The sequence below is a fragment of the Rhinoraja longicauda genome, chromosome 8 (genome assembly GCF_053455715.1).
Source record: "Rhinoraja longicauda isolate Sanriku21f chromosome 8, sRhiLon1.1, whole genome shotgun sequence".
In the NCBI taxonomy this organism is placed as follows: domain Eukaryota; kingdom Metazoa; phylum Chordata; class Chondrichthyes; order Rajiformes; family Arhynchobatidae; genus Rhinoraja; species Rhinoraja longicauda.
The window spans coordinates 71,729,775-71,747,684 of NC_135960.1; the positions used below are offsets into that span (position 1 = coordinate 71,729,775).

The following is a 17,910-nucleotide window of genomic DNA, read 5'->3' on the forward strand; positions in this document are numbered from 1 at the left end:
AGGCCATTCAGCCAATCATGTTTACTCCGCCATTCAATCATGGCTAATCTATGTCTTCCCCCCTGTCACCAGGACCGAGATGAGAAAGCTTTTTTTCACACAGAGAGCGGTGAATCTGTGGAATTCTCTGCCACAGAAGGTAGTTGAGGCCAGTTCATTGGCTATATTTGAGAGGGAGTTAGATGTGGCCCTTGTGGCTAAAGGGATCAGGGGGTATGGAGGGAAGGCAGGTACAGGATACTGAGTTGGATGATCAGCCATGATCATATTGAATGGCGGTGCAGGCTCGAAGGGCCGAATGGCCTACTCCTGCACCTATTTTCTATGTTTCTATGTTTCTATAAAGGGTCCTGCCCCTTTAAATCCAATTACAGTAAGATTGAATGGATTTATGCAGACTAGACATGACTAAATCCCAATTGGTACACACTGATGATTCAGAATTCTTTTTTATCCAGAAGATTAATAGGCTTTGTACCTGATCCAAAAACCAAAAAGGTTTTGACACCAATGATGAAATACAAAGCGGGAAACATTTGTGATGCTTGACTTTCTGTATTGATGAATCAGGGATTGTTTTTGTGTTTTGAATACTTGCTGCTTGGTCAGAATAGGGAAGGACTTTATGATAACAAAGGATTTTTCATTAATGGAGTTGTATAAAAGGGGCCAGCACTGGGAAGGCTAGTGAGCATAGGAACTACGCAAGATGGGAAAGGTAAGACAAATCCATTTTCGACTTTGTTGAATGTTATAGTGTCTCTGAGCGTGCGACATTTCAGCTGCATCCTACTTTTGCAGGTTATCTTCTACGAGGACAAGAACTTCCAGGGCCGGCACTATGAGTGCAGCACTGACTGTGCTGATCTCAACTCTTACTTCAGCCGCTGTAACTCCATCCGTGTGGAGAATGGCTGCTGGGTGGCGTACGAGAAACCCAACTACATGGGGTACCAGTATGTCCTGACCAAGGGAGAATATCCTGACTACCAGCGCTGGATGGGGTTCAACGACAACATTAGATCTTGTCGTAGCTATACATTGGTAAGCTTCACATTCTTTAACAGGTGGCGCAGCGGTACAGTTGCTGCCTTACAGCGAATGCAGCGCCGGAGACCCGGGTTCCATCCCGACTACGGGTGCTGTCTGTACGGAGTTTGTACGTTCTCCCCGTGACCTGCGTGGGTTCTCTCCGAGATCCTCGGTTTCCTACCACACTCCAAAGACGTAATGTAGGTAAATTGGCTTGGTATAAATGTAAAACAAATCGTCCCTAATGTCTGTCGGATAGTGTTAATGTGCAGGGTTGGCGCGGACCCGGTGGGCCGAAGGGCCTGTTTCCATGCGGTATCTCTGAACTAAAAACTAAACGAAACTAAGCTTATTTATGGATCGTCCGCCATTTTCATCCAAATTTCACTTTAATTATAATGCTGTGTTGGACACGTTTACACATCAGAGTGCAAAGAATCTTGTAATCTGATGGGTGTCAACAAAACACTGAAAGATCTGTGCTTAGATCTAAAGTCACCATGCAAGTTAATTGATGTCTCAACAAAACATACACTGAAGAAGGGTCTCGACCCGAAACGTCACCCATTCCTTCTCTCCAGAGATGCTGCCTGTCCCGCTGAGTTACTCCAGCTTTTTGTGTCTATCTATGGTATATCAGTATCTGGCTTATCTAGAATATATAGCCACATGTGCAAATCAAGTTTAAATGTAAGGAAGAACAGAAGAATTGTATTATATAGCAGAAAATATAATTGGGTATATAACAGTTATGAATTTAAATTATTATCCAGTATAAAATGTGTTAGCTACTCAGAGTTAAATCTTGTCATTAAAAATGATTCTTGGAGTCAAGTGATAACTGTTTGCATAATGCCAATAACTTCTCCAGAGATTTGACGATTATGTCGGTACAAAACTCTTGGCAGCAATTTCTCATAGAATTTAATGTGTTTTATTTTTTCTCTGTCTCACCAATCTCAACCTAATCTTTCCACTCTTAATTTGATTGTGATTTGATTGTGATTGTGATTTACGCTGCTTCATGGTAACTTTCTGTAGGAGTGGAGAGGAGACTGTTGCTTTAAAACATAGAAACATGGGAAATAGGTGCAGGAGGAGGCCATTCGGCCCATCGAGCCAGCACCACCATTCATTGTGATCATGGCTGATCATCCACTACCAGTAAACCGTGCCTGCCTTCTCCCCATATCCCTTGATTCCACTAGCCCCTAGAGCTCTATCTAACTCTCTTTTAAATTCATCCAGTGAATTGGCCTCCACTGCCTTCTGTGGCAGAACATTCCACAAATTCACAACTCTGGGTGAAAACGTTTTGTCTCATCTCAGTTTTAAATGGCCTCCCCTTTATTCTTAGACTGTGGCCCCTGGTTCTGGACTCCCCCAACATTGAGAACATTTTTCCTGCATCTAGCTTGTCCAGTCCTTTGATAATTTTATATGTCTCAGTAAGATCCCCTCTCATCTAAACTCCAGTGAATACAAGCCCAGTCTTTCCAATCTTTTCTCATATGGCAGTCCCGCCATCCCGGGGATTAACCTGGTGAACCTACGCTGTACTGCCTCAATAGCAAGGATGTCCTTCCTCAAATTAAGAGACCAAAACTGCACACAATACTCCAGATGTGGTCTCACCAGAGCCCTGTACAACTGCAGAAGGACCTCTTTACTCTCGTTATTTTGGCCAACATGCTTTGTCATTGATCGGCATTATGATCCTCTCCTTATCCAAAGATTTAAAGGTTGATGAAAGAACACAGGAGCTAAGGAGAAGGGGTATGAATTTGAAATGTAACTTAGCATCAGTTGGGTACAATTTAAAAAAGAGAGAGGACAAAGGATTGGTTAGAGGGCAATAAAAGTCCAGCCCATCTCCACCTCTTTCTGCTTTCCTCAGAGACCGTACCCTCCGTAACTCCCTGGTCAACTCGTCCCTTCCCACCCAAACCACCCCGTCCTCAGGTACTTTCCCCTGCAACCACAGGAGATGCAACACCTGTCCCTCTACCTGTCCCTGATCTATTCTACATTTTCCTTGAGCCACATCCCCTTTGATGTCTCGTTTTCACACCTTACCATTTCATATCTCTGCATCTCCCTCTCCCCGAGTCTCAGTCTGAAGACGGGTCTCGACTCGAAACGTCGCCCATTCCTTCTCTCCAGAGATGCTGCCTGTTACTCCAGTATTTTGTGTCTATCTTATAGCTCATAAAAGCATTGTCAAATTTACCACGAATGAGATTGAACAAATTATTCCTTATCAGGCACCCGACAGGCATTGCATGAAAAATGATCACATTTCTAAAGGCTTTGAAACTTCAGTGATCCAGCTCTAACTTTACATGGCAAATTGAATGATTATTAATATGCAAACATAAAAGCTTGTGTAAAGCAAACAGTGGAATACTATTAATCAAACAGAACATTCCAGAGATTCATAATTCATGGACTATCCATTATTCCTGGGGATGTTTCCAATTAACAATGGAGTGTTCTTCACCAGATTATGTACTGCAGAGGGTGAACAAAGCAGCACTTCCACCATCTTCTCAAAGGCACTCAGGAATATAAAGTTATCCCTTTATTTATTTATTTATGGATATCTAGCATGATCGGCCTGGAGAAGGGTCTCGACCCGAAACGTCACCCATTCCTTCTCTTCAGAGATGCTGCCTGTCCCGCTGAGTTACTCCAGCATTTTGTGTCTATATTAGGGGTTATATATATATGTATATATAAATATATGGTGCTCTAAAGTCCATTCTCATAAAATAAGGGAGGGTCTCGACCCGAAACGTCACCCATTCCTTCTTTCCAGAGATGCTGTCTGTCCCGCTGAGTTACTTCAGCATTTTGTGGAGGCCAATTCACTAGATGAATTTAAAAGAGAGTTAGATAGAGCTCTAGGGGCTAGCGGAATCAAGGGATATGGGGAGAAGGCAGGCACGGGTTACTGATTGTGGATGATCAGCCATGATCACAATGAATGGCGGTGCCAAATGGCCTCCTCCTGCACCCATTTTCTATGTTTCTACGTTTGTGTCTATCTTCTCATAAAATAGCAATGTTACTGTTAAGATTTGGCCTGTAGTTTTGCAGGTTTTATGCTCCTCATTGCTCGATGCTGTACTGATGTTGGTGATTTTCTGCACTTTACAGCCCAGCGATAGCTCCTACAGTATGAAGATTTACGAGAGGCCTGAGTTTGGAGGGCAGATGATGGAATTCATGGACGACTGTCCCTCCGTCTACGATCGTTTCCGTAACCGTGACATCCACTCGTGCCACGTGACGGACGGCTACTGGACCTTCTATGAACAGCCCAACTACAGAGGCCGACAGTACTTCATGAGACCCGGGGAGTACAGGAAATACAGTGACTGGGGAGCAACTTGTGCAGCAACAGGATCGTTCCGTCGTATCATGGATTTCTGAAAACTTTAACAGCTTAATGTTTCTTCAAAAATAAATACGGCTTTAATCTCCATTATTATCTGCACTTCATTTATCTTTATATAGTATTGCCAATATTTTTCATTATTCTTAGCAAAAATATGTGCACTATATAGAGAGGCTTTGTACCATCTGCACTTCAATGAATCTTTTACCAGCTAATTGATAGTCAGATGAATTTAATTTAATTCAATTCTGAAGACAGAATTGTTCTGGGACATGCAAGCTCCATTTGATATAACTCTAACAAATCTAATTTTAGTTGAAGGAAAATCATTCATGTTAGAAGGGAGACAATAACACTTTACAAACTTTGTAATATAAGCACATGGCAATGACACAATACAATACAATACAATACAATACAACATCCTTTATTGTCATTGTACAAGTACAACGAGATTTTGATTGTCGCTTCAATATCGATGCTGTCAAATCAAATATATAAATAAATCACGGCGAACATGTAAACAACAAGGGGGGGGGGGGAAGGAAAAAGAAAAGGGGGAACAAGGTTAAGTGCAAAAAAAGTGCAGTTGTGCCAGATGACCCTGGGGGCAGAGGCAGATTATCATGGCGGGCTCTCAGCTGGTTCGATTCAGAGCAGCTGTAGCTCTAGGGATGAAGCTGTTCCCTAGTCTGGAGGTGCGGGCATAGAAGGCCTTGTATCGTCTGCCAGATGGAAGGAGTTCAAACAGAGGGTGGCATGGGTGTGTGGGGTCCTTGTAGATGCTGGTGGCTTTCCTGAGGCAGCGTGCGTTGTAGATGTCCTCCAGGGCTGGCAGCTGTGTCCCTGTGCAGACGACCCGCTGAAGAGTTCTCCTGTCCGCTGCCTTGCAGCTGAGATACCACACATAGAATGCTCTCTGTGGTGTAGCGGTAGAAGGTCGTCAGTAACTGTTGTGGCAGACCCACCTTTTTCAGCGTTCTCAGGAAGAACAGCTTTTTGACCAGCGCAGCGGTGTTAGTGGACCATGTGAGGTCCTGTGAAACATGTGTGCCCAGAAACCTGAAGCTGGACACTCTCTCCACTCTGTCCCCTTTGATGAGGTATGGGGCGTATTCCTCATTCTGTGACCTTCTGAAGTTGATAATTAGCTCCTTGGTCTGATAAGAAAATAACTGCAGATGCTGGGACAAATCGAAGGTATTTATTCACAAAATGCTGGAGTAACTCAGCAGGTCAGGCAGCATCTCGGGAGAGAAGGAATGGATGACGTTTCGGGTCGAGATGTGTTTAGGGACAGGTTGTTCTCTGAGCATCAGTCCGCCAGGTTCTGCACCTCCGCTCTATAGGCTGATTCATCGTCGTTGGAGATCAGCCCGATCACCGTTGTGTCGTCTGCAAATTTGACGATGGTGTTGGTGGCGAATGCAGGAACACAGTCGTGTGTGAAGAGGGAGTAGAGGATGGGGCTCAGTACACAGCCCTGCAGTGTGCCGGTACTCAGGGTGGTGGTGGAGGACAGGTGGAGGCCCATTTTCACTGCCTGAGGGCTCTCCAGCAGGAAATTCAGGATCCAGTCCCATATGTGCGAGCTGAGGCCTAGCTGGTGGAATTTGGAGGTGAGCTTGGTGGGGATGACAGTATTGAAGGCTATAGTCTATAAATAGCATCCTCACGTACGTGCCCTGTCTCTCCAGGTGAGTCAGGACAGTGTGAAGAGCCAGAGAGATGGCGTCCTCTGTGGATCTATTCGCCCTGTATGCAAATTGATGTGGGTCCAGTGAGGCAGGGATGGTGGCTTTGATGTGGGAGAGGACCAGCCTCTCAAAGCACTTCATAATTATCGGTGTGAGGGCAACCGGGCGGTAGTCGTTCAGGTTGGTGATCTTTGCTTTCTTCAGCACCAGCAATATGGTGGCCGACTTCAGGCACTTCTGGACCGTTGCCAGAGATAAAGACAGGTTGATTAAAGGGCCTGTCCCACTTAGGTGATTTTAAGGCGACTGCCGGTGACTAGGCTGTCACCGACAGTTCGCCAGGTGTCGAGGGCATGATCGTGAGGAGTCTTCCAAGAATCGTAGTGGATCTCGGTGCGTCGCTGAGAAATCATCCGGAGTGAAATCTCTCGGTGACAGCTGGCTTGTCGCCAGGTATCGTTGCTTATTGCGGGCGCTGTCGCATGCTGTCCCCAGGTTTGCTAGGTTGTCTTAGATGCATTTAGAAGCACCTAATATTAAAATAAGTAAAGTCATTTCAAAATACCATAAAATGCTTGTGTTTAACCAATTTATTTACCGTCAGGACATTTGACAGGTAGATTGGAGGCGACAGTTTGACGGTCAGGTAAGCGTGGGAATTTCACGATGTTTATGGCCATCAGCGATTACATTTAAAGTGGGCTCCCAACCCAGATATGCAACCCAGAAACCAGATATGCATCTCCCGTACATTTTCAAAGAATGCCCACACACTTTTCACAAAAATCCACTTAACCACTTTTAAAATTATTATTTTTAATACAGCTATTAGTAAACTAGAAGTAAATCCAGTTTATGCCTTGTTACAGTGATGCTTGGTTTTTAAGTAACCCACACTGCTCTAGCCGAGGTGTGGAGCAAGTAGCCAACTAGGAAGCATCACCCATGGTCAGCCATGACCGAGGGGGCCTAAGAAGAAGAAAGTAACCCATACAAGATGTTATAGTTCAAAGCTCTCAAGTACTTACCGACTTGTCAGTGATTTCAGCGAAAAGTAGGACGCATTGACAGCGTGGGAATTTCGTGATGTTTCCGAAGACGGTGTAATCTCGACCTGACTCGGCATTGTCGTGGTCATTGTCGTGGTCATTGTCGTGGTCATTGTCGCAGGGTAAAAGAAAAGTTTGGCGATCTGCTACGACTTTGACAGTCGCCGGAAGTCGCCTTAAAATCGCCTAAAGTGGGACAGGCCCTTAACCTTCAGACTAAATTAATTCAGATTACCAAATTATATTCGTAGGAAGGGACTGCAGATGCTGGTTTACACTGAAGGTAGACACAAAATGCTGGAATAACTCAGCGGGACAGACAGCATCTCTGAAGAGAAGGAATGGGTGACGTTTCGGGTCGAGACCCTTCTTCAGACTGATGTCAGGGGGGGCGGGACAAAGGAAGGATATAGGTGGAGACAGGAAGATAGAGGGAGAACTGGGAAGGGGGAGGGGAAAGAGAGGGACAGAGGAACTATCTAAAGTTGGAGAAGTCAATGTTCATACCACTGGGCTGCAAGCTGCCCAAGCGAAATATGAGGTGCTGTTCCTCCAATTTCCGGTGGGCCTCACTATGGCACTGGAGGAGGCCCCTGACAGAAAGGTCAGACTGGGAGTGGGAGGGGGAGTTGAAGTGCTCGGCCACCGGGAGATCAGGTTGGTTAAGGCGGACTGAGCGAAGGTGTTGAGCGAAACGATCGCCGAGCCTGCGTTTGGTTTCGCCGATGTAGAGAAGTTGACATCTAGAGCAGCGGATACAATAGATGGGGTTGGAGGAGGTGCAGGTGAACCTCTGTCTCACCTGAAAAACATGGACCAACAGAAACATGAGGCCTTGCTCCTCAGGTTTACGTTGGGTTTCATGCAGAAGGCCTCAGGGGAGGGAGTGGGATGGGGGGAGGGGAGGGGGGGTGCCGAGAGCAGAGAGGGATGGGGGGAGGGGAGGGGGGGTGGACAGGAGAAGGAAGAGGGACTATATTGAATACTTCTATAACTTTGTCGGCACCCTTCACGTGGCAACTCTTTGCACACTTGCACTGTTTGCAAACACTGAACCTCACTGTACCAGGTACACATAACAATAACGTATCAATGAATGAAAAGTGGTGGGAGAGGGCTGGTGGTGAACTATGGTTTATGTTCTCTGCTGTAGTCTGGCTGCAATTCTTCCAGCAGGCTTTAAATACATACTTGATCCTATTCCCTGGGCACCTGGTAATCTCTTCCCGTGGTGGAACTCTGTAGTTTGTCTGTGTTTGTCCAGTTATGTGAACAACGTGCCTGACCAACAGAAGCAACTGTGTGTAATAATGTCCTCGGTGTTGTGAGGACAGACACAACATGCTGGAGTAACCCAGTGGAACAGGCAGCATCTCTGGAGAGAAGGAATGGGTGAGATTTCGGGTCAATAGACAATAGACAATAGACAATAGACAATAGGTGCTGGAGTAGGCCATTTGGCCCGTCAAGACCCTTCTGATTGTTTTCTCAGTGTTGCGAGTGTTGGCTTGGAGAGGACACTGTTGTTGGTTCTCTTGTCCTTTCAATGGATTTGAAGGATTTTGCGGTGACATCGTTGTCGGTGAGACCAAACACAGATTGGGGATGGGTTTGTGGAGGGAGGGATATCACCCAGTGAAATATTGGATGGCTTGGTGGCGCAGTGGTAGAGTTGCTGCCTTACAGTGAATGCAGCGCCGGAGACCCGGGTTCCATCCCGACTACGGGTGCCGTCTGTACGGAGTTTGTACGTTCTCCCCGTGACCTGCGTGGGTTTTCTCCGAGATCTTCGGTTTCCTCCCACACTCCAAAGACGTACAGGTCTGTAGGTTAATTGGCTCGGTAAATGTAAAAATCGTCCCTAGTGGGTGTAGGATAGTGTTAGGATAGTTTAGAGATACAGCGCGGAAACAGGCCCTGCGGCCCACCGAGTCCGCGCCGACCAGCGATCCCCGCACACTAGCACTACACCACACACACTGGGGACAATTTACAATTTTACGAAGCCAATTAACTTAGAAATCCGTATATAATCCGTACGTCTTTGGAGTGTGGGAGGAAACCAGAGCACCGAGAGAAAACCCACGCAGGTCACGGGGAGAACGTACAAACTCCGTACAGACAGCACCCGTAGTCAGGATTTAACCCGGGTCTCCGGCGCTACAAGGCAGCAACTCTACCGCTGCACCACCGTGCCACCCTCTACTCTATTCATTATTATGGATTGACTTGTGTGCCTTACCCAAGTGGATCACCTCACACTTCTTCAGACTGAATTCCACGATCTGCATTTGTACCCTTTCAAACAATGCATGGACAACATCCTTCCTCACTATCATCCCCACTGCCAATGTTGGCATTGGCTCACTTGGTAAATATGATCACCACCATTTACATACTGTCGGAGGTGTAGGGTGAGAGGGGTCAGGGATGATCTTGCCCGCTCGCTTCCTGGCCCTTGCAGTGTACAGTTCATCAATGGGGGGAAGGTTGCAGCCAACAACCTTCTCAGCTGATCGAACGATGCGCTGCAGCCTCCGGATGTCGTGCTTGGTGGCTGAGCCAAACCAGACCATGATGGAGAAGGTGAGGACAGACTCTATGATCTAGAAGGTGAGAACAGACTCTATGACTAATGTAAAATAGTCCCTAGTGTGTGTAGGGTGGTGTTGATGTGCGGGGATCGCTGGTTGGTGTGGACTCGGTGGGCCGAAGAGCCTGTTTCTGCGCTGTGTCCAATGTAAACTAACCAATCTAGGGTAGGGACAAAAAGCTGGAGTAACTCAGCGGGACAGGCAGCATCTCTGGAGAGAAGGAATCTCTGGTGACGTTTTGGGTCGAGACCCTTCTACAGTCTGTGTTACTCCAGCTTTTTGTGTCTATCTTCGGTTTAAACTTGCATGTGCAGTTCCTTCTTAAGCAATCTAGGAAGTGACTCAACATAATTCTAGAAGATAAAACTTTAGGACATAAATTGAAGGTAAGGGGTAAGAGATTTAGATAGGACATGAGAGTGGTGGGTACCTGGAATATACTGCCTGAGGCATGGTGGGAGCAGAGTTGCTGGCAACATTAAAATGTGCCAGATGAGAACTTGAAAACCCAGAGAAGACACAAGTCCAATGTTGGAAGATGGGATTGATCTGCCTTGCTGCCCACTGGTTGGCATGGACAGGGGTTTGAATGGCCTGTTTCCATGCTGTACAATACCATGACTCAATGACTATAATGTTGTATGTTCCATTGTTTGTGTTATCCATTGTGCTGTAACACACCAGCACAGGTGGACAATCCCCTGGTAGAGCAGGATGCCTTTGTATACTAATCCTGATCACTTCAACAATCAACCAGCAACATTTACCTAGCACTGACCACTCAACCTGAAGCTTATTTTCTTATCATGTGCTCAGATACGTGTATTGTTAACATGGAGGCACGGTGGCGCAGCGGTAGAGTTGCTGCCTTACAGCGCCAGAGACCCGGGTTCCATCCTGACTACGGGTGCTGTCTGTATGGAGTTTGTACGTTCTCTTCGTGACCTGCATGAGTTGTCTCCGAGATCTCTGGTTTCCTCCCACACTCCAAAGATGCACAGGTTTGCAGGTTAATTGGCTTGGTGTAAATGTATAATGTAAAATTGGCCCTAGTGCGTGCGGGGATCGCTGGTCAGTGCGGACACAGTGGGCCGAAGGGCCTGTTTCTGCGCTGTATATCTAAACTAAACAAACGATTCAGCCAACCAAGGGCATTGCTACTTCACATGAAATCAGAAGTGAATTGTAGTATTAGTTTGCTGTGTTGAAAATACACCAATCAAAACACAGGGTCCACTCAAATGACTACTGCTGGACCAATAACACAATCTGTTGGAATGCATTCAAGATGGACAACTCGCTCCATTTCTTTTACCTTAACTCACAAAGAGATGAACCACATATGGAGTTTGGGGCAATTCTTGGTTCTGGAGAGAGGGACTGTATGTAGCCTCTGCTGAAACAACAGATAGGGTTCAACCCCTTTCATCCCTCTCTCTTCCTCAATCACTTGTATCTGCATTGATTTCCAAGTGAGACTCTGCATCGGACTCTCCCTTTCTCACTGTAACTTGCCCATATTTGAAGAGCTCCAACCTTTAACCAAGTCCACAAGTATGGCCAGGGTCACATCTCCTTCGACATCCGAGGGGAAAAGCTGGTTTAACAGCATCAGTGGTCCTCAATGCCTCCCTCCCGCATTCTTTCAAAACGAGGAACAAATTCACAACTTGGACGCAAGTCTGAATACTCCATGTTTTAGTGCTTTGGCCTTTTCAATTGCTTCGGCTGTGAAGCCTGATTGAGTTTATCCTGAAATATGGCGCAGTTCAATGGGTCATCTGCATCAGATGATCACACGGCTCAATCTGTTTCTATGTTGTTGTTCATCATCATCATCATCATCAACATCGGCGGTCACTGGAAGCGAGTATGACTGTCCTCTGGTGAGGACGCCTGTGCGTGACTTTGTGTAATGTGGGGAGACTGGTGCACAGACAGCCACCACACGGTCCTTGACAGATCTGGGTCAGGATCCAGTGACGTGGAGTTCAAGACGACCGGGGACCCTTTTCTGCTGCAGCCTTCATCCATCCGCCTTCCCAGCCGTTGTGACGCTCCACTAAAGTCAGCCATCATCCTCCGCCTGTTCCACCGTTGAGGTCTTGGTTGGATCGCTCTTTGTCTGGGACATCCCCCTCGACCTTATCGCCATGGGTGACCCTACCAGGAGTGTAGCTCCAGACGGCATCGCTCTCAGGATCTCAGGACCACACAAGCTTCTCCACCATGACAAGGTGACAATCCACGGAATGTTCATAAGGTCATAAGCGATCGGAGCTGAATTAGGCCATTCGGCCCATCAGGTCTACTCCACTATTCAATCATGTTTGATCTACCTCTCCCTTCTAACCCGTTTCATATCCTCTCTCTATCCTAATCTCTGGCATCCTCTCTTTCTTGTTTACTGTCTCTATCTCACTTTCTGGAGCTGCTAGGAGCAATATCGAAGTATTTGAAAAATATTGGAAGAAAGCCAGAACGCAAATTCTTTTAAATGAGACAATTGTCAGAATGACCTTCCTGACATTGTGTGTGTTTTTTGGGGACATTCAGCTGCAGGATTCACAGAAGCTGCTAATTTGCTCTGCTGCTCACATGAGATTGAATCTTTACCAACACAATGAATGCCCCCGAAATTAAATTTCCTCTGATATTCTCACACAGCCAATTATTGACAGTTACTTCATCAGTCTCTTGCCCAGAGTAGGTGAACCGAGAACCAGAGGACATAGGGTTTAAAGTGAAGGGGGAAAGGTTTGAGAGGAATCTGAAGGGTAACTTCTTCACACAGAGGGTGGTGGGTGAGTGGAACGAGCTGCCAGAGGAGGTAGTTGAGGATGGGACTATCCCATCGTTTAAGAAACAGTTACATGGATAGGACAGGATTGGAGGGATATGGACCAAACGCAGGCAGGTGGGACGAGTGTAGACAATAGACAATAGACAATAGGTGCAGGAGGAGGCCATTCGGCCCTTTGAGCCAGCACCGCCATTCAATGTGATCATGGCTGATCATTCTCAATCAGTACCCCGTTCCTGCCTTCTCCCCATACCCCCTGACTCCACTATCCTTAAGAGCTCTATCCAGCTCTCCCTTGAATGCATTCAGAGAATTGGCTTCCACTGCCTTCTGAGGCAGAGAATTCCACAGATTCACAACTCTCTGACTGAAAAAGTTTTTCCTCATCTCAGTTCTAAATGGCCTACCCCTTATTCTTAAACTGTGGCCCCTTGTTCTGGACTCCCCCAACATTGGGAACATGTTTCCTGCCTCTAACGTGTCCAACCCCTTAATAATCTTATACGTTTCGATAAGATCTCCTCTCATCCTTCTAAATGTAGCTGGGACATTGTTGGCCGGTATGGGCGAGTTGGGTCGAAGGGCCTGTTTCCACACTGTATCACTCTATGACTCTATGACTCTACCAGCATAGCTCGCTTGGGTTTTTCCACACATTCTCTGCTTGGTAATGTTTGCTGATCCATTGCCCTGCTTTATTTGCCTTTGTGCAGGGATTACAGCTGCTTTGGTTTGTGAAGTCACGCATTCAGTTGAAATAAAAGCCGATTCCTAGCTGGGCATCTGGCAACAAAGGGAACCAGAATGGTCCTCTTGGGTCAGGTTTTTATTTTCTGAAGGCATTTTTCTAATTTGAACAGAAGATAATTTAAACATCAATGTCATTTGTAGATTGAATGAGCCTTGGGAAGTATATAATGGGACAATCATATTCAATAGGAATTTCAGCAGGGAATTGAACACGGGTAAGGTAAAACAAAAACAGACTCTTTAAACTTCTAATTTTTTTTTCAGTTTCATTTGCTCGGTTTAATTCACAATGTTCACGGCTGGGAGCATGGGTGAGCTTGCTTGTAAACCACAAACTCTGGCCATTATTGGTGTTACCGAGTGTCTGATCAACAATACAGATGCTCCTCGACTTACGATGGGGTTACGTTCTGATAAACCCATCGTAAATCAAAAATACCGTAAGTCGAAAATGCATTTAATACACCTAACCTACCCAACATCATAGCCACCTAACCTATCAAACATCATAGCCACCTAACCTACCCAACACCATAGCCACCTAACCTATCAAACATCATAGCCACCTAACCTACCCAACACCATAGCCACCTAACCTAATCAACATCATAGCCACCTAACCTACTCAACATCATAGCCACCTAACCTACGGTTTCTACTGAATGTTTAGTTTAATTTAGTTTAGAGATACAGCGCGGAAACAGGCCCTTCGGCCCACCGGGCCCGCACCGACCTGCGATCCCCGAACATTAACACTATCCTACACCCACTAGGGACAATGTTTACATTTACCAAGCCAATTAACCTACAAACCTGTACATCTTTGTAGTGTGGGAGGAAATGTAAGATCTCAGAGAAAACCCACGCAGGAACATGGGGAGAACGTACAAACTCTGTACAGACAGCACCCGTAGTCGGGATGGAACCCGGGTCTCCGGCGCTGCATTCGCTGTAAGGCAGCAACTCTACCGTGCTGAATGTGTGTCGCTTTTGCACCATCGTAAAGTCGAAATATGGTAAGTCGAAGCATCGTAAGTCGAGGAGCATCTATACCTTGATGGTGGTCCCATCAGACATCAGACATCCAGATGCCCAACTGGGAATCAGAGCAACACGCTTACTCCACCAGTGCGTAGCTTTGTCATTTTAACTTTCCATTATTAGTAGCAAATGATTTAATTGCCTCGGCGGCAGTATCGTTTGGTAGAAAAATATTGACGTTGTGATATGCCGATCATCTTCTACGAGGACAGGAACTTCCAGGGCCGGCACTATGAGTGCAGCACTGACTGTGCTGATCTGTCCTCTTACTTCAGCCGCTGTAACTCCATCCGTGTGGACAGTGACTGGTGGGTGGCGTACGAGAGACCCAACTACATGGGGTACCAGTATGTCCTGAACAGGGGGGAGTATCCTGACTACCAGCGCTGGATGGGATTCAACGACAACATCAGGTCCTGCCGCACCCACCCCAACGTGAGTTACAACTGCTTTTCCCTCCTATTTTCCCAATGTCGCTGCCTTTTTAGTGTCCATTTTATTCATTATATCCAGACAGATGCAGTTAAATATTACAGTATTTAAATAAAAGTAAAATGGGAAGTTATGCACAGCGCGGCAGTGGTAGAGTTGCTGTCTTACAATGACAGACACCTGGGTTTGAGCCTGACCTTGGGTACTGGCTGTGTGGAGTTTGCACGTTTTCTCTGTGACCACGAGGGTTTCCTCCAGGTGCTCCAGTTTCCTCCCACACTCCAAAGACACAAGCATTTGTAGGGTGGATGCAAAAATGGGATAACATGGAACTAATGTGAATCAATGGTTAGCCTGGACTCGTGGGCTGAATGGCCTGTTTCCATGCTATATCTTTCAATCATATCATCACAGACTGTGCAGCCAAAAGACAAAGTAATTAGAGCTAAAATGCAGCTTTTACCTTGTAGAATCACATAGAGTCATAGAGTGATACAACGTGGAAACAGGCCCTTCAGCCCAACTTGCCCACACCGACCAACATGCCCCATCTACACTAGTCCCACCTGCCCATATCATTCTAAACCTATCCTATCCATGTACTTGTCCAAATGTTTCTTAAACCTGCCTCAACTACATATTTTAAACAAAGCATTTTGCAGGAGTATGTCTGATAGTTTAGTTTAGTTTAGTTTCTTGTCACGTGTACCGAGGTACAGTGAAAAGGCTGATATTTAATGACTGACAAACATGAGGTGGAGGAAAAACACTTGAGTAAAATTCCAGGAAGCCATTCATATGGCACAAACTGCTAGCAAGTCACAATAGTTTTCACTCCATCGCAGTGTACATTCACAATGGGTGTCAGCATAAATGGACATCATGTTCTCCTGCACATTCTAATCCATTCCTCTTTGACAAAGAAGGCGTATCAGAAATAGCAGATACTTCAAGAGGGCTTGGAATATGGTGATGAATTTATAAACAGAATTTGTGGAATTAATAAAATATATTATCTGCAACAAAGGAAGATATATAACCAAGGCAAATTGCAATCAGAGATTAAGATGTGTTTTTCTTTGGCTGTGGATGGACTACATATGCTAGACTGGAGAGAAGACTCAATAACTTCCACCTTAGAAGCATCCGCCGTATCCTGGGTATATCCTGGCAAGACAGAGTGTCCACGCCGAGATTCTGTCCGGCGCTGGCCTTCTGAGTACGTCCACTCTACTCAGGCAGCGCAGGCTGCTGTGGCTGGGCCATGTCCACCGCATGGAGGATGGCCGTATACCAAAAGACATCCTCTATGGAGAGCTGACATCTGGGAGGAGAACCATCGGCCGCCCCCAGCTACGTTACAAGGATGTCTGCAAGAGAGATTTGAAGGCGCTCAACATCGACGTGGAGTCCTGGGAGAGCCTTGCAGCTGACCGCACAAGGTGGAGAGGGACCCTGAACCAACATCTCACAACGGGGGAAGAGAAACTGATGAACGCAGTGGCAGACAAGCGGGCACATAGAAAGGAGCGCAGCAACTTCAACAGACCAGAGACCACACACAAATGGGACCTTTCCACAGAGACTGTCACTCCCACATTGGTCTCTTCAGCCACAAGCGACGCTGCTCTAGCCGAGGTGTGGAGCAAGCAGCCAACTAGGATGCATCACCCATGGTCAGCCATGACCGAGGAGGGCCTACGAGATGGACTGAATAGCATTACATACACTTTGAATAAAGCAGTAACTCAATACGACTGGAAAATTTAATCTTTGGTATTCTTTCAACATAGATTTTACTGGCTTAGTACATCTTCAGGGGGTTTTGATATTTATTGTGTAGTGACACTGAGAAGTTATTTTATTTTCATTGGATTTGTGAGGAATGCACGCAACTCTGTACTTTAAACAGCGGTTTTACATGAAGTTAAAGATTTTGTTATTGTTATAGCCCAGTCGTGGCCCCAATATAATGAAGATTTTCGAGAGGCCTGAGTTTGGAGGACAGACGATGGAATTCATGGACGACTGTCCCTCCGTCTACGATCGTTTCCGTTACCGTGACATTCACTCCTGCCAGGTGACGGATGGTTACTGGACCTTCTATGAACAGCCCAACTACAGAGGCCGACAGTACTTCATGAGACCCGGGGAGTACAGGAGATACAATGACTGGGGGGCAACCTGCTCGAGTATCGGCTCCTTCAGTCGTTCTTGGAGTTCCAGTTCACAGCCACTGATGTCTGCGGTTGGCGGTTGTTCAGTAATTCAGAAATAAATGTGCTAATATTATAAATGATGCATGATTCCCTGTTTGCTGGTACTGAAAGTGACGCATAAATTCGAACATCAATAAAACTGAATGGTGGGAACTACACTTATCACCGTCTACCTGTATGTGGAGTAACATGGAGCAACCTGATAACATACCATCCACTTGAGTGGGTCCCTGCTCTGTGGTGCCTGCACAGTTTGCATCTCCTCCCTGCAGTCTTCACCCTCTTCCGCAAAGGGAGTAAAAACCTCTTGCATGTTGGACACGGGTTAGGGCTGAGGCCTATCAGCTATAGACAATAGACAATAGACAATAGACAATAGGTGCAGGAGGAGGCCATTCAGCCCTTCGAGCCAGCACCGCCATTCAATGTGATCATGGCTGATCATTCTCAATCAGTATCCCGTTCCTGCCTTCTCCCCATACCCCCTGACTCCGCTATCCTTAAGAGCTCTATCTAGCTCTCTCTTGAATGCATCCAGAGAATTGGCCTCCACTACCTTCTGAGTCAGAGAATTCCACAGATTCACAACTCTCTGACTGAAAAAGTTTTTCCTCATCTCAGTTCTAAATGTCCTACCCCTTATTCTTAAACTGTGGCCCCTGGTTCTGGACTCCCCCAACATTGGGAACATGTTTCATGCCACTAACGTGTCCAACCCCTTAATAATCTTATACGTTTCGATAAGATCTCCTCTCATCCTTCTAGCTAGATCATTCTACCTGCCCTTTCTGCAAAAACACCATCTTGTCCCCTACCATCTGCCAATTTAGAGGTCATAAGGGATAGGAGCAGAATTATGCCATTCGACCCATCAAGTTAGATTTAGCTCTTAG

The 17,910-nt window shown here is 46.2% G+C and overlaps 1 protein-coding gene and 1 pseudogene across 1 annotated transcript; both read left to right on the forward strand.

Moving 5' to 3' along the window:
* The first annotated feature begins 709 nt into the window (after positions 1-709).
* LOC144596084 (gamma-crystallin M2-like) lies at positions 710-4,474 on the forward strand. The gene is made up of 3 exons (XM_078404245.1): positions 710-718; positions 802-1,044; positions 4,192-4,474. The coding sequence occupies exons 1-3, from the start codon at positions 710-712 to the stop codon at positions 4,465-4,467; spliced, it is 528 nt and encodes a 175-aa protein (XP_078260371.1). The 3' UTR covers positions 4,468-4,474.
* A 10,078-nt stretch (positions 4,475-14,552) lies between these two features.
* On the forward strand, positions 14,553-17,076 carry LOC144596378 (gamma-crystallin S-1 pseudogene; annotated as a pseudogene).
* Positions 17,077-17,910: the final 834 nt, after the last annotated feature.

Excerpts from the sequence above, each read along its gene's own strand:
- LOC144596084 (XM_078404245.1), top strand. Across the intron at positions 1,045-4,191 it reads CTTGTCGTAGCTATACATTG|CCCAGCGATAGCTCCTACAG; the intron begins GTAAGCTTCACA and ends TGCACTTTACAG.